The sequence below is a fragment of the Pseudorasbora parva genome, chromosome 20 (genome assembly GCF_024679245.1).
Source record: "Pseudorasbora parva isolate DD20220531a chromosome 20, ASM2467924v1, whole genome shotgun sequence".
Classification (NCBI taxonomy): domain Eukaryota; kingdom Metazoa; phylum Chordata; class Actinopteri; order Cypriniformes; family Gobionidae; genus Pseudorasbora; species Pseudorasbora parva.
The window spans coordinates 18730683-18748985 of NC_090191.1; the positions used below are offsets into that span (position 1 = coordinate 18730683).

General features: G+C 37.0%; 1 protein-coding gene across 4 annotated transcripts in view; it reads right to left on the reverse strand.

The window, feature by feature from the left end:
- Positions 1 to 18303, reverse strand: part of tafa5a (TAFA chemokine like family member 5a) — a 184569-nt gene that overhangs the window by 19397 nt on the left and 146869 nt on the right. For all 4 annotated transcript variants that reach the window (XM_067428032.1, XM_067428033.1, XM_067428035.1 and 1 more), the window contains exon 3: positions 8041 to 8168. In XM_067428032.1, coding sequence (XP_067284133.1) covers positions 8041 to 8168 — 128 coding nt within the window. The remainder of the gene's footprint in view (positions 1 to 8040; positions 8169 to 18303) is intronic.

The window sequence follows — 18303 nt, forward strand, 5'->3', positions numbered from 1 at the left end:
CAAGACCTTGTCCACCTTCATCCTTTGGTAGGTACAAGATGTTATGGACCACCCAGTGCATATTATCCCAGAAGAAGTCTATCAACATCGCTTGGATCTTAGCAAGAAAACATAGTGGAGGGTCAACACATGTCAGCCGATGCCAAAGAGATGAGGCAACAAGATTATTAACAATAAGGGCTCGACCCCTATAAGACAAAATTTTCTTAATCCAATTCCATTTATCCAAGCGACCCTTTATTTTCTCAATCATTCCTTCCCAATTTTTTGATTGAAAAGACTCATCTCCCAAATAAACTCCCAAATACTTTAAACCGTCTTTTTTCCATATCAGACCATCAGGGAGTTTGGGGGTCACTGTTAGCCACTCACCCACCAAAACAGCTTCACTTTTTAACCAATTTACTTTTGCAGCTGATATCATTTCAAAATCTTCCAACGCTTTCATTAAAATATTCACATCATTTTCCTCTTTCACAATTACAATAACGTCATCAGCATAAGCTGATAAAACAAAAGTACTTTCACAGTTCTTCAGTGTAAGGCCTTTTAAAACCCGTCTTAATCTGTGCAAAAGTGGTTCTATTGCCAATGTGTAAAGGATACCTGATAAAGAACAACCTTGCCTTACTCCACGCTGAACTTTAAAAGGAACACACAAGCCACCATTAATTTTCAACATACTCTCAATATCATTATATAATAATTTAATATAACCTTTAAAAACTGAATTAAAACCAAAGGCATCTAAAGTTTTCCATAAATAATCATGCTCTACACGGTCAAATGCCTTTTCTTGATCAATGGAAATCAAGCCAAAATTTACACCACAAATCTTTGAAAAATCCATCAGATCTCTAATTAAAAAAATGTTATCAAATATAGATCTTCCAGGCACACAGTAGGATTGGTCAGGACTAATTATATCATCTAACACTTTCCCTAACCTAATCGCCAATACTTTAGACAGTATTTTATAGTCAGAACATAATAATGACACCGGTCTCCAATTTTTAATATCACTCAAATCTCCCTTCTTTGGGATAAGAGTAAGAACTGCTCTCCGACTACTCAGGGGTAAAGAACCACAAACTAAACTATCACTTAGAACTGCAAGCAAATCTTCGCCTATAATACTCCAGTATGATTTATAAAATTCAAAAGGAATCCCATCTATACCTGGGACTTTCCCATTTTGCATACTCTGGAGGGCTTCATACAATTCTATTAAGGTAATAGTTTTACTAAGTTTTACATTGTCATTTTCAGAAATTTTTGGCAGATCTTCAAAGAAAACAGTCTCACCATCTTCATCTGTCCTATAATCAGAACTATAAAGATTTTTATAAAATGTTACTGCTCTTTTTCTAATTTCAACTGGGTCTGATAACAGAACCCCAGCTTCAGAGCGTAAATTCTGTATATACCGTCTTTGTCCATTCTTTTTTTCTAATCCGAAAAAAAACTTTGATGGAACATCCATCTGCTCCACATTCTGGAAACGTGATCTGACCAATGCCCCTTGTGCCTTTCTTTTATAAAAATCAGACAAAGCTGATCTTTTCATAATAAGAGAGTCTAAATGGTCTTGATTTCCTGTTTCTTGAATTAAGACTTGAATTCTTAAAATTTCATCTTCTAGCTTCTTTATAGACTGAGTTAAATTTTTTGTGACATTTAGAGTATATTGTTGACATAATTGCCTAATATTTACTTTCCCAATATCCCACCATTCTTGTAAAGAGGAAAATTGATCTTTTTGTTCTTTAAAAGACTCCCAAAAAAACTTAAAAACATCTTTAAACTGTAAATCAGACAACAATGTCACATTAAAATGCCAGTAAGAACTATTTAACTTAACAGAACTAATAAACATTCTACACACAACCATACCATGATCAGAGAAACCGACTGGAATAATTGAGCTATTTGTACAGAAACTAAGGTGATGTTTGAAGACATAAAATCTATCTAAACGTGCCATTGACAACAAATTGTCGCGAGCATGTGTCCATGTGTATTGTTTAACATCATGATTAAAATTTCTCCATACATCACAAAGCTCATTCGTTTCTATTATTTGTATCAATTTTCGACGTGAAGCCATATGTGGCTCTACATGATTTCGATCTATGTTTCTTTCAACACAATTAAAATCCCCTCCCAATACCAAAAACTCATTATCACACTTTTCTATTACTGTATTCAATTTATCTAAAAACAACATTCTTTCTATCTGTGAGGTTGGTGCATATACACAAATAAAAGCAAAAACATGATCTTCAAATTCAGCTTTAATCTTCATACATCTACCTTTTACAATCTCCTCGACTGAAAAGGATGAGGGAGCAAAATTTTTGTTAAACAAAACTGCTACCCCCCCACTGATTGAAGTATTATGGCTCAGAAAAAGAAGACCTCCCCATTCCTTAGCCCATTCAATTGCATTTTTCCCATCACTATGTGTCTCCTGTAAAAACAGGACATCAATTTTATTCTGATTTAATACTTCATATATTTGTGCTCTCTTTCTGCAGTCTCTAGCCCCATTCACATTTAAAGATGCAATGCGAATGTCACTCATCATTAAAAAAGAAAAAGAAACTACACTACAGAGAGCAATACATGCAATTAGGGCATAACTAAACCATTTCATCATCATTAGTCAATTGGAGTTGAATTTTTGTGACAATTTTCTTTAAACGATATACTTCTTTATCTGAAAATCTACCCTCATTCATTGAACACCTAATATTTTCCAGAAGTCTTTTGAGATCTGGAAAATATTCATCAATTTTCACTCCTCTCATATTTTTGGTCACTTTCAAAAACTTTTTAATCTCATCCACTCCATATTCAAAACATGACCAACTAGATTGAGAGCAAACTGAGACATTTGAATCAGAGCACTCGCTCTCACTACTCTCATTATCCACCCTATTCTCTTCTTGATTCTTTCTGGCCTGTTTCAAAACCACCCCCTTATCATTTTTTTTCCTCTTCAGGGGTGTTTTGAAAACAACCTGATCCATGTCCATTAACATGTTATCATTTTGAATTACACTCTCTTGCAACTCAGATATATGATTAAAACATGTTTGCGTTGTTTCCAAAACCTCACCACCATCATTTCTATTGCAATCAACACTCTCTACAATGTCAGATATTTTGGCGTTTCTTTCATCAACTTCTACAGTTTGTCTTGTCTGGTCAGATTCAACATTTTCGTCTGGTGAAACTAACGTTGGACCATTAGAAGTCAGCGCATTAGAAGTACTGGCGACTTCTCCGTCTTCGTTTTGCGCTGTGTTATCTTTAACGCCATCATTCTGCTCACTGTGATGAGCGATGCTTTCTGGACACCCACGGATCAAGTGGCCAGACTTGCCACAACCAAAACACCTCATCGTGTTTGTAGTAACAAAAACTGTGTAATCAAAATCATCCACCTTAAATTTAAAATTTAAGTCAAGATCAGTTCTATTTCCGTTCAGTATCATATACGTAAATCGTCTGAACGACACTACATGTTTCACCAACCCCAATTTACTCCCTATCGCGATCTTTTTTATGGGAGCAATCAATTTTCCAAAGCGTGACAACTCCTTAGTCAGCATCTCATCCTTAATAAAAGGGGGTACATTAGAAATTGTGACTTTTTTAGCAGGGGTAGAAAGAGGTAGTACCGGGGTAAATAAACCACGCAGGTTTATTCCCTTTCCAACCACTTCATTTGCTTTATCTACTGTACTCAAAAACAGCACAATTGAGTTGTTCATTTTAGACGCCGCTAAGACACATTCATGCCCCACCACATCACCAACCGCCACACTACACTCTTCCACACTCCCGCAGCCACCACCTTCACTCCGTGGCGCCGCGTGAGTGAATCTAGATCATTAGCTCCATGAGTCGCCATGCCTCTCAGTACAAAGACTGATTTAGGCGCTCTAACTAGGCTTCTCTGTAAAATTTACACCAACATAAACCTTTTACCCAAATAACAAATAACAAAAAAAAGAAAAATAAGAAAAAGAAATAATCTTTTAAAGCCACAGCGGGCACGAAAAGACCACGCACTCACCACTCAATCAACTCAACAAACGCCCGCACATGCGCACAGAGAGAGAGAGAGAGAGAGAGAGAGATTGAGGTGGGATACGGGTAAAGTTAGCGACAGGTCCTCTTTGGTCAAAAATGACAGAAACATTTTACGGTCTGAATTTATTTATTTATTTATTTTTTTGGTTCAGCGGAATGGGATGAAATTTGGTGAATTTTGTTGCATTAGCCATGTGAACACACACACAAATCATGGAGATGTTTCGATTATGTTAAAGGGTCATATTTTTAAAATGTAAGTACAATCTAAAAACATGTATGTGCACAATAAGTGCACTGTATCAAATTGAAGACTTTAATAGCTGATGACAGCAGACATGAGCTAAAGTGTTGTGCGCCCACCTATTCATTTCCTCCTATTTCTTCTATGTCTCATCTACATACCTGCCGTGATTACCCATCTGTTCACATAATTAGCCCTAAGCATGATCTAATTACCATTGATAAACATATCCCACCGTTCTTCTCGTTGAGAGCAGTCAGCTTAGAACTGTTCTACATGTCTTATGATAGAGTCTGAAGAGCTCTATAGGGACTTCACCAAGTGAAGCGGTTAAAATCAACTGTAACCAACATTTGCTGTCCATTTTACTTCTGTAATGTGACTAGTGCTGGGGATTGCGATTCATCACAGTACATCTTTTGAAACTGCCCATTAAATTGCATTATAATTTATAACATATTTGTTCAATTACCCTTCCTGCAGATTATATCATTATGCCAGTAGTTGGCCATTAGTGCTAGCAGTTTGTTATAGGTGAGTCACTTAATAATTTAGTGATATTATATATAAAAAAAGAAAAAAAAAAAGAAAAAAAGTAAACCTTTCTGTGAAGTCTGTATTTATACTGCTTTATAAGGGTATTCTTAATGCATTATAATACAAACCACCTTCTAATATGTTGTATCATCGAATAAATAATCATAAAAACAGTTACAACACATTATAATACTTACCTAAACATATATAAAAAGTTGCTATAAGACTCCCTTAAAGGTGGGGTAAGTCTTATTTCAAAACTGTTTTAGAAAAAGGACACGGGCCGAGTGAAATAACAAACTTGTAGCCAATCAGCAGGTAAGGGGCGTGTCTACTATTGATGATGAGAAGAGCGCTCGCTCTCGCTCTGTGCACGTCATTATTCAAAACACATGAGTCACACATGACGGACATCAGACCAACAACTAGTCTAATATATGCTGCTTGAATATGCTTGTGTGTCATGTTCTCTTGTTAGTCCATTTGCGATCGTATTGTGACTCACTTCAGCGATGATAAAGACCCGTACATTTCCACACCGTATGGAGCATCTAAATCTCCTCACTGTGTGCTTCAAGCATCAGCACACAATGTCTCCGACAAGTAAGATAATACTCCTAATATATGTTTGCTTACTCTTTTCATGATCTATATAAACCTTATCCAGTCATAATTGTAATATGTTGTTAGCTGGACTGTCGTGCTTGTGTTCTATAGAGTTGCTCATGAGAACAGTTTGATCGATATCTCTAATCTTGTCCTAACTTAATTGTAATATGTCGTTAGTTGGACTGCCGGCTCGTGCTATAGAGTTGTTCATGAGAACAGTTTGTGATTTTGTGATCGCTATGACTCTAATCTTGTCATAATTGTAATATGTCGTTAGCTGGACTGTGTGCTTGTGTACTATTGAGTTGTTCATAAGAACGGTTTGTGTGTGTTTTTGTGATTGCTGTAACTCTAATCTTTCTTTCTTTCTTTCTTTCTTTCTTTCTTTCTTTCTTTCTTTCTTTCTTTCTTTCTTTCTTTCTTTCTTTCTTTCTTTCTTTCTTTCTTTCTTTCTTTCAAGGGTTATAATGTATTGTAACTTTTGTTATGTTTATTTATCAGATGATACAATAAGGTTGTTTATACGGTATTATGCATGTATTATAATGCATTACTGATACCCTTATTATGCATTATAAATACAGGCTTCATATAGCGTAAAAGAAAGTTAAAATCTACCAAGTGTCACATGCATGTCATTTTAATCTGTTAGTTTCTAGGTTTATGAGCTGCTTCTCAATACTCATACTGATGCTTCCTAGTTTCCTTGATCCTGCTTCCTCAAGAAAGTGACCTGGAAACATATCAAACTCAGCTATCTTGACGGATACCCAATTTCTCTAATTGCACCGCGACGAGGCAATGAATGAGGAGCGAGGAAGCTGAGCAAGGATAAGTGAAAGGATGTGAGGGAAGGAAACAAGGATGCACAAATAAGAAATGAGAAGCGCCCATGGTTTTTCATTGTCTTTTTATTTGTTACCATGGTTTCTGGTTGTTTCTTTGATTACCTGTCTTACTGTATTCAAGCCCCCAGTTGCTTCAGTTCAGTGTTCTGCTTTCAAGTGGATGTGAATGTGATGTTGTCGCTCTTAGTGTTTAAAAAAAAAGACTATTTTATAAGTCATTCTGCACTTCTTTATATTGGATTTCACACTACATGCACACATTCCAGTAGTATAGTGATTCCAGAGAAAAAAAAAAAAAAAAAAATCATGATTGATTCACATGATTGATTCACATGCCCAACTGAACAAACAATATTCCCCTTCTGTTTGTTAGACTTAGCCTTGATTTTGTGAGTTGGAAATTGATTAGATGGTTAAAAGTGGTCAATGTGATATGTGGTTTTGAGGGGAAGTTTTCAACAATAAGAGAAATCCACAAATAAAAGTTGTTTCGGTCACTCATTTTTAATGTAAGGCTTGCAAAGCCCTAAGGGGACAAAACACTAGACTTGGTTAAAGAATTTATCTGACAACATTTTGACAAAAGGGCAAACTACAACTACAGGTTTGATTTTACTACCCCCCCCCCCCCCCCAACACACACACACACACACACACACACACACACACACACACACACACACACACACACACACACACACACACACACACATTGCCTTTGCATGTGTTCATAGTGTCCTTGCATAACAGCCTGGCCAAAGATATGTCTGTTGTTTTTACATGTTTTATACTAACACCAGTCCATAATATGAATCCAATCTTCAAGCAAAAGGAGCTGTATGAATATTTGAATGCTACCAATCCTGATCTGAATACTGATGATCTTTACAATAGAACTGAATCAATACACTGAACTGACTTCAGCGGAACAACAGCTGAAATGCATAATTTTCATTTTATCTCTGTAAAGCTGCTTTGAAACAATCTGTATTTTATAAAGCATTTTATTTGACCTGACTTCCACTGCCATACTCTGCCATACCAATATACAATAAATAAAAGGTTTCTGAGTGCATAATTAAAGTCAACATAAAATGAAAATGAAATGCATGTTATATACAGTATATCAATAAATCAATACATTTCTTTCTTTCTTTCTTTCTTTCTTTCTTTCTTTCTTTCTTTCTTTCTTTCTTTCTTTCTTTCTTTCTTTCTTTCTTTCTTTCTTTCTTTCTTTCTTCCTTTCTTTCTTTCTTTCTTTCGTTCTTTCTTTCTTTCTTTCTTTCTTTCTTTCTTTCTTTCTTTCTTTCTTTCTTTCTTTCTTTCTTTCTTTCTGCTAACTAATGCAAAAATAAAATGGTTGCACTTGCTCTTTTACAGTATGTGGACAGTGTACATACAAAACTACTGTACTGTCATTATATTTATACATTATATTTATTTATTATATTTAATTAAATATAATATGCACCCCCTCTCAAGCCACTGTTCTTTCCTGCTAACCTCCACTCTGGAATTAAAGCTAATTTTTCACACCCTAATCCATTCCCAATGGATAACATCAAGTCTTGCTCCATTTTTTCTCTCTCATTGAACATTCCATTTCACTCTAACATGATGTATGCAAAATTATGTAATTGTGAGTTGCAAACAAAGTTTCATGTCACTTTAAGAACAGCAATGAAAACATGTAAGTCTCACCGTTGTAGTTTTCACTCTGCCGCTGGGCTGTGTACAAGTCCAGCCGGATTTATTTACTAACAGGTCACAGCCTTCATCCTCTAGACAGGGCACCATGTCACACCACTGCTTGGTCTTCACAATACGAGCTGTGGATCAAGACCAGAGAAAAGGTTAAGATGATATGATCAGGAAGTCAAGCACAAACACAACAATAATACGCAACCCCAAAGGCTTCTAGAATGTATGAATGACAAAATATGAAACCCAGTGTAATTTATTTGAAATAAAGACAGCACAAGCGCATTTCAAGAAAACAAATTTCAGAAAACACTGTTTGTTAGGTTGGAAATTATAATAATCAACCATATATACTGTACACATTCTGATTGATAAATGATCGTGGAGTAGTCCATTATTAATGTCAAGTCAAACCAAGGGCTAACTAACTATATCCAATAAAAATCACACTGACAGCAGTTGGGTAACCACACAATGCCAAAACACTATAGTACAATATCTCAACATTTTCAGACTGAATGCATCACTTTTGGTTCAATTTCTAGTGGTTTAGCTACAAGCATGTGTCTAAAGATTTTAGTTTTCAACCCATCAGAGCTGTCCCTGCCAGTCAAGTGTAAAAGAGGTTACTGTAACACACTAAACTAGCATTGGGTATGACATAAAATGAGACATCGCCCTATGAAAGCTTTCAACACGATCACATGGTAATGCATATCAATAGTACGAGTGTAAAATCTCGTGGAATGGATACGCTAAAAACCACAGTTTCTCGCGTGCATGTGATACGCATTTTATGGCGTGCATATGACATGCTCATTTTCGTGAGATCGGGCTCAATCATCTTATGCTACAGGGACAAATTGTTTAAACGAAAAGGATGGTCATCAGTTTAAAGGAAAGGTTCGTCACAGATTTCTCAAGTAGATGTATTTGAGGTTTGTCATGGATGATCACTTTTATATAAAAGTAGGTCACTTTAACATACCTGCATTAGCATTAGTCCCTTGGGAGAGACAGTTCCCGTTTTACAGGAAAATATAATACAGAGCTGTCTCTTATTTACTTATTTAGACATTACAATCATATACCCATTGCTTTAGAAATTTATATTTCAAACTTTACATGCCCTTCAAAATGTATGTTATGTATGCAAATAGGCTAACATAACTGTAACAATGGCCATGCATCATATAATTTATATCCAACAAAATATAAGGTCATAGTTTCAGGAAACACATTAATAAAGAGTATGTAGTCATGCCTGATACTTTTTACATCTGGAAATAATGAATACAAATACAGTATTCAGTATCATACTTATGTAATTTCAGAAATATTATCTTTCTTTTGAGTTTGGATAATATATGTGTCCGTGTGGAAATCTTCACCTTTCAAAATAGCTTGGCTTGTACACTTCTTCTCATGTATAATACTATAAATGTATTTCTTTTTCTCTTTTTTTCTTTTCTTTTTGCAGTGTTAAAAACGGAAGATAATTAGTTTAGTCAAGTTATTGGCCTCTATATTTGATTGACAGTACATCATAAAATGACATCATGTACAGACAAAAATGTAATTGCCCTCCACACAGACATCAACATCAGTTATTTTCATAAAACTCAACATGTCGGATCCTTTTTTTAATATGAAAAAAAAATCACATCTGTCAAGTCTGAATAAACTGCTACTTTTCTACCGTGTTTTACAATATTTATTCTTATATGGCTCTTGCTGTAATGCATCTTTGAGTGCAATATTTAGAGGCAGGAAGAGAATTAGAGTAATCAGAGCACATGATAATTACCTGCTGATTTGCATGTTTGCCACTGAAGACTCTTTAGCAAATTTCAAATGCCATGAGGAGACAAAAGGGGGCGCAATCAGGCCTAATTGTAGGTTTAATGGAGGAATTCAATGCGGCAGTAATCAAGACAGCTGAGCAGCTTAAACCGTTTACTTCAATGATCCTCAAATCTTGCTACGGATAGCAGAATTATCTTTTTGCACGTCTGCATTAGCATACATTTTGCACACTATAGCAACCACACAGTACATTAGACTATAAACCAAAAACAAAAGCAATTTGCATGAGTCATGGTCAATACACATACAATGATAATTAAATGCAGTATTACGGAAAGCATGAGAAAACAAACAAAAAAAACATTTGTTATCATCTACTGACCCTTGTGCCATGTAACGCACGACTTTCTTTTTCTGAATTTTCATGGGTCACAAAAGAAACTTTGTAAAATGTACTGGTCACCCTTTTCCATACAATTACAATGCATGGAGACTGGACCTTTTGGAGTTGACCTTGTGCAATGTGTTCAAACCTTCTTCAAGTCCTGTGTGATAAATGAACTGAAACAACCAGCTATTGGTTTTAATCTTTCTCTTGAGGCATTATTTGATTAGATTATCAGATTTTGAATGTCCCTATAGAGAGTTATCATTGGAATAGATTTTCTGTAAATTCATACCTGTATTTTTTTTATAGCCCAGGGCTATTCAACCATAAAATAACAATCAAGAGCTGGATGCTATTTTTCAGCCAATCAGAATAATTTGAGGTACTCTTTGCCTGACATTTTGACCGTTTGGGTCTTTAGAGGGGAGATTTAGGTAACACTTTTTTAACATGAAAAAATAACAGTAAATCATGCACAATTACAAGCAAACTTACGCTAAACCAAGCCCTACACTCTAAAAAAAATTGCTGGGTTACAAACAATCCCAGAAATTGGGTTGTTTTAATGGGTCCATTCACTGGGTTTAAACAACCCAATTTCTAGGTTTGTCCATTTTCAACCCATGGGTTGTTTTTTACCCAGCATTTTTCAGAGTGTAACCCTATGCAGTACATGTTAATTGATATCACATAGTATTTGTGTAGTTACACTGCTGACAACCTCATTCTAAAATAAAGAATGAGTATATCAAATGTATTTGGTTTTTAGAGGGGATGGAGTTAAAATACATTTGCAAGATTAAGGGGGGGAGGGGGGTGAAATGCTGTTTCATGCATACTGAGATTGTTACACTGTTAAAGACTTGGATTCCCATCCTAAACATAGACAAAGTTTCAAAAATTAATATTGGATGTTTGATGGAGTATTTCTGTGTCAAAAATACTCCTTCCGCTTTCTCACAAGTTTCGGAGTTTTTTTCGAGTATGGGTCGGCTTGATGTTAATAGAGCGGAAGGTCCTTGTATGGGCCGTACGGGCTCTTCTACCGGTAGGGTGCGCGGCGCGTGACTAGAGCGAGAGAGGAAATGCACACCCATAAACACTCGCTCAGCTGCAGCTGCATCAAACGACTTCAACGCTTCAGCACAGCATTCCCGGAAGGCAGCGCTGCATTTGAACCGATTTGAACGCAGAAATGAGGGAAAGCTTCACAACAGCGCTTCAGTCGCGTTGCAAAGTGGATTTCCATGGTCACTGCTGTCACAGGACTTCACCAAATCATACCAAAGAAGTGTGTTTTTGACGGAGCGGTCCCAGCGATAAAGGTTCGGTCCTGCTTTGGAAGCAGCCGGTGAGTAAAACTGCTTCAAATGTTGGCTATCGTCATGTGAGTAAACATCAGTAAATAATAATAATAATAATAATAGATTTTATTTATAATGCACTTTTCATTCCGAAGAATCTCAAAGTGCAACAAAGGGGGGGGGGGGTAACACAAAAAATGAATAACAAGTAAAAATATAGAATACTACAAACAATCAACCAACACAGAAAACAGAACAGAAACAGAGCTGATGGTGAACAGAAACAGAGCTGATGGTGAACAGAAACAGAGCTGATGGTGAACAGAAACAGAGCTGATGGTGAACAGAAACAGAGCTGATGGTGAACAGAAACAGAGCTGATGGTGAACAGAAACAGAGCTGATGGTGAACAGAAACAGAGCTGATGGTGAACAGAAAACAGCTGATGGTGGAAGTCTCTGTTAGCTCCGCAGCACACTGTGGTCCACTCCATGTTTAAAATTTCTCCCAGCGGTGTGTCCTGATGACATCGCTGAGGCACGACAGCTGAAGACCAGATAATGGGTCTTCTTCATGATGATTCAAACGATGGGGATCGCCGCAGCACCATGCAGGAGGCAGAACATTCCTCCGGGCACTTCTGTGGACACACCGGGGCCGGCGCAGATGTCGCTCCACGGTCGCAATGCAGGACGGAACAGCGGCGCAGCCGAGAAGCAGAACATCCCAACATCATGCCGGACGCCGACGACGAGAGCCCGGATGACACTAGCCCGGTGCAAACTTCAGCCACCATGCAGCTTAAGCCCAAGGGAGACCACCAGTGAGCACCCGCGGCGAGAAACATCAAATGTCCTCCAAACCAGAAACCAACCGCAGCAATTCAAACGTAAACATTAGAGAAGCGGCTGAAAACGGCGAAACGACGAACAACGAGTTCTCAGTGGCTGCCAGCAACAGTCCCAATTGTAGCTCTGACTGTTAGACTAGTCACAAACATAAGGAAATAAAATAAAATGTAAATCTAATAGTACATTAACATGATTTGTTGTGGGTGGAGAAGCGGCGAACAGACAACGCCAGCGTCCTCTCCCCCACGTTGCCTAGCAACATCCTCAGACACGACACTGACACGATCGCGTGCTTCGTCATTCAAATGCACTTTACTACATTGCTGTTCTATGTATAACGTTACACTAGTCTGACATGCAAAACCATTTTGCTTGCTACTGCTAAGGTTTAGTCACATACAATAGTCCATAAACCGAATCATGTCCTTATAAACTGCGAGTAAAGACACACAAATGCTGACAGGGCACTAAATACAGTACATACCACAGAGACCTGCTGTTGTTGTTTCTCCTGTTCAATTTATTTCAGCCTCCGAATTTGATTCTGGATCATATATCGATTAGCTGAGATTGATAGCCATGGGTTTCTCCACGCTTGAGGACGTCACTGCTTTGCTCGCTCGTCATTCTTTAGCTCCGCCCACACGATACGCCTCCAGGCACTCGTTTTTTTTCCAGAAAGATTAGATACAGCCTATATTTCTTTTATGAATATAATAAAACTAAAGACTTTTCAGAGATATGAAGAATGCAATACTACTCTATAGGTACTCAAGATTGACATGAGATTGACTGAAACTGAGTGTTTCACCCCCCCCTTTAAGTTTGTGACCCATTTAAAATGTATAGACGTCTACACTTATTACTCATAAAATGTAGTCTTTTGTCACAGTTCTCAAAATTGTAGACCATTTTCTTTCTCAAAACTCCCAAATCACAAATTGTGGTTATCCAAAATCTAATTGGAGTCAGTCAAGGAGATGGGATTGGATTGGAAGTGTTGGCTGTAAAGATGCCCTGTCCTTAAGATCGCACTGAAAAAGTTGTGTTCTTTTTCAAGAAAGACAAGATAATGTGAAACTTGCTTTAAATTCAAAAGCATTCACATGACCTTAAAAACACAAAGCTGAAAAAAGCTAAATATTTGATAAAGACCTGTTAATCAATCCACCATAAAGCATCTACAAATGTAGATAACTCAGGACTTTTGCTACTCCCTGCGGAGCAGGCATCCTGCAAAACATCACTCCAAAAACACAATGGACAATGTTAAAAGAGGTGAGAAAGATGACAGCAAAAGACCTCCAGAAAACTATGACGTGAAAGTATTTAATCACAAATGGTGTTTATGAAAGAATAAGTAGTAGAACCACTTATTAACCACAAAGAACCACAAAAAAATTATTGAGGCTTGTCTTATGTTTGTCCAAGAAAACCTGGTTGTTCTGCAACACTCCTCCAAATCTAGTTTGGACAGTTGGGCTCTGCATGCACAACAACACCAAAACCTTTACTCAACCGTGAAGCATGAAAGTATCATCATGGTTTAGAACTGCTTTGCTGCCTCAGTGTCTGGACACTTCAGTCATTGAAGGAACATTGAATTCAAGTATCAAGACATTTTGCAGTAGAATATTAGGACAACAGTTATTTGATACAACAAAACAGTGACTCAAAGCACAAAATAAATAAAATAAAATAGCTATAATGTTAAATAACATGCCATCGTATTGAAGACAAAATAACTGCTTACATTTTCTTGATGAAAACTAAACTCCACTTGCTAAAATAAAAATGCAATGTAACATACTACACTATTTAAAATGTGTATTGCTGCATTATTTAAAACAAAACAAAAAGCAGCGGGCAGCTGTTGACTGATCAAGCTGTAACATTATGACCACTGATAGGCAGTGGTGGAGGAAGAAATGAATCTCTGTACTTAAGTAAAAGTACAAATAACCAGAGCCATATTTACTTGAGTAAAAGTAGAAGTACTACAACGACAATCCTACTTAAGTAAAAGTAAAAAAGTACTTGATTTTAAATGTACTTTTAGTATTAAAAGTAAAAGTACTTGATTTTAAATGTACTTTTAGTATTAAAAGTAAAAGTACTTGTATAACAATTTATTATTCTAAAGTCTATATTCTAATAATTAAAAAGAAGAAAACAGTATGGGCTGTGGCTAATTGTGCTTATCATCTGTTGCCCAGTTTACATTCTGACTACCAATATCAGGGCGATCCGAAGAGTTAAATATCAATATTCAGAAGTAACATTTTCATCAGCTTTGATGTATTTAAATCTTTATATCAGTGGCATATGTTTCAGCATGTCATATGAATATAATTTCATGGGTTTTATTTTTTTCAAACGCCAAATAATCACGATGCTCACGTTTACAAGCCAGCGTCATTATAGTAGTCTATTGGTAACCGTTTTACAGAATCTATATGATACTTCAATTCAATGTTTGAGTGGTAGGTAATCACTATAACAAGCAGGACAGCATCGGTCGGGCACGCCTCCTACAGCGCCAACGAGCAAACGCTGGTCCAATGTTGATCCTAGTCCTGCCTTTAATCCCATCACTTTTTTGTTTCCTCTTATTGCTTTCCTCCAACAAAACCTTTTCTTTCTTATTTGTCTGTGCTGCTTCGGACATGACTATATTATCCGACGAACAAAGTTGGGCTCACACGTCCTAATGTAAGGAAGTGTGGGTGTTGGTGGAAGTGCCATATATGCCGTAAAACAGTCGAATTTTGTAGTTCTTTTTGTTCTCGGGTTACTACCCGAAACCTGAAGTTTAAAAGTACAATTAAAAACGATACAGACCCCATCAAGCTATGGCAGACGTGTCATTCAACCTATTGTAAGTCGATGTATCATCACAAGAGTCTTGAAAATATATAATGAAGGTTGAAAAGTTACCTAGTGCTCCTTTAACACACTATTGCTGTGAGAAGCATTGTGGTTCTGATGTGGAAATATGATCTGATCTTGGAAATATTTTCACTGCTGTAATAGAACAAAAGCAGTTTATATTGCATATAAAATGTAAGTGACTAATTAGGGGCCAAGCCCTGAAAGGGCTGTAGCCCCTATTGCAATCGTTAGTTTACTTTATTATTATTATTATTATTATTACTATGGGAGTCAATGGCAGCCCTATGAACCGTAAGTAGGAAAATGATGAAATTTGGCATAGTCATAGATATGTTCATCAATAGTCAATATGCCAAATTTGGAGTCTCTAAGACCAACTCCATAGCGCCACCACCAGTCCAAAAATTCAACATTTAAACGTTTATAACTTTTGAACCCTTTGGAATAGAGAAATCAAACTTAGTTCACCTGATTCCTCTCATCATGCTGATCAAATTTAGCATCTTACATTAATGCTCCGCCCATTACAGTAATGGCCATTTTGAAAAGTACAGTATTCAGTTTTTTTGCTACTCCTCCTTCAAAATTTGTCCAATTCTCACAAAATTTGGTAGACATAATATTTGGACAGAGCCGCATAGAAATGACTGAACAGATTTTTTTTATTCATCTTTGTTCAAAAGTTATGCTCTCGTAAACTTAACAAGGTCGACCCAAATATGGTTAAGAGGCTGTATCTCGGCCAAACTTTGACCAATCAAAACGAAAATTGGTATGCTTCATCAGACCCATGATTTGAGGGTACGTGCCAAAGTTGGGAACAGCGCCACCTAGGGGTCGTGAGATATGAAAAAAGGCTATTTTTGCCCATAACTTCCGAACGCTTTGTCGGAAAATCATATTATTGGTATCTATGGATTCCTCGTGACATGCCGAATCCGAGGATACCGGATATGTCAGGATCGGATGAACCACGTGACCGCCATTTTGAATTTTGTCATAAAATGTGATATCTTTTGAAATATTTGACATATCTGTACAAAATTTGGTATGCGTGACCGACGGCATGTCCCGGACGTATCTGAGAAGTTTCAGAACAGCGCCACCTAGCGTTCCAGAGATATAAGATTTTTTGCTAAAACGTTTATAATTTTTGAACACTTTGTCCAAATTTGATATAATTTATGTCATTTTGTTCCCTGGCTTATGCAGATTCAGACGATATATAATTTTTCATTTTCCAAACATGTAACTGTCCGCCATAATGAAACAAGGGAAAAACAGTTTTTTTGCTACTCCTCCTACAAATTTTGTCCAATTTTGTCCAAATTTGGCTCAGATGATGTTCGGACCGAGCCGCACAGAAATGACTGAACCGATTTTTGATATTCGCTACCGTTTCGGAGAAATCCGTCTCTGAAGTTGACCTTGCCTGTGTTCGTGTCTTTATGCTAGTTAGCTTAGCATTCTAAATGGTTATTTGCAAAAAAATTCTTCCGTTCCAGACATGAATTACTTCTGAGAATGATTTAAACCAACTTTTAAAAATATATAATGTTGTTCATTAAATCAAAAATTCTTCATTTTGAGTCGATTTCTAATTTGAACTATGGACATACGACATACCGACAAACACGTGTCTTCCCTGTGGCGCAGTGAGATGAACGTCAGACACCGGATCGTGAGGTTATGGGTTCGAGCCCCGTGGGGGACAGCTTTATAAAGTTGTGTCATTTAGTGGCAAAAGCTGCGGTTCTGCCTTTAAAAACTCAAGCGTTTATAAAATTAAACAACCCATTGTATGAGTGGCATGCTGTTTAAAGCAACCGGCTAAAGCTTTGAAACTTGGTCTGCTTCAGCGAACCCATACTCTCAGGATCCATACCGATGTCGAGCCAGAATGGGTTCTGAGGCTGTATCTCAGCCAAACATTGATCAATCGAAAGTAAACTTGGTCCGCTTCAGCGGACCCATACTTTCAGGATCCATGCCATGTTTGGGAACAGCACCGATTACAGGTCAAATCCAGTGTTTATTAAGCTTTAAACCTTGTGAACCGTATAATGAAATTCATGATGGAAAAAAAAAACATGCATCCAAAATATCTAAATAGCCTAAGACAAAAGCAACAGGGGCTTGGCCCCTAAATAGCTGCTAGCAGCTATTATGGTCTAGTTATTATTATTAGGGGCCAAGCCCTGAAAGGGCTGTAGCCCCTATTGCAATCGTTAGTTTACTTTATTATTATTATTATTATTATTACTATGGGAGTCAATGGCAGCCCTATGAACCGTAAGTAGGAAAATGATGAAATTTGGCATAGTCATAGATATGTTCATCAATAGTCAATATGCCAAATTTGGAGTCTCTAAGACCAACTCCATAGCGCCACCACCAGTCCAAAAATTCAACATTTAAACGTTTATAACTTTTGAACCCTTTGGAATAGAGAAATCAAACTTAGTTCACCTGATTCCTCTCATCATGCTGATCAAATTTAGCATCTTACATTAATGCTCCGCCCATTACAGTAATGGCCATTTTGAAAAGTACAGTATTCAGTTTTTTTGCTACTCCTCCTTCAAAATTTGTCCAATTCTCACAAAATTTGGTAGACATAATATTTGGACAGAGCCGCATAGAAATGACTGAACAGATTTTTTTTATTCATCTTTGTTCAAAAGTTATGCTCTCGTAAACTTAACAAGGTCGACCCAAATATGGTTAAGAGGCTGTATCTCGGCCAAACTTTGACCAATCAAAACGAAAATTGGTATGCTTCATCAGACCCATGATTTGAGGGTACGTGCCAAAGTTGGGAACAGCGCCACCTAGGGGTCGTGAGATATGAAAAAAGGCTATTTTTGCCCATAACTTCCGAACGCTTTGTCGGAAAATCATATTATTGGTATCTATGGATTCCTCGTGACATGCCGAATCCGAGGATACCGGATATGTCAGGATCGGATGAACCACGTGACCGCCATTTTGAATTTTGTCATAAAATGTGATATCTTTTGAA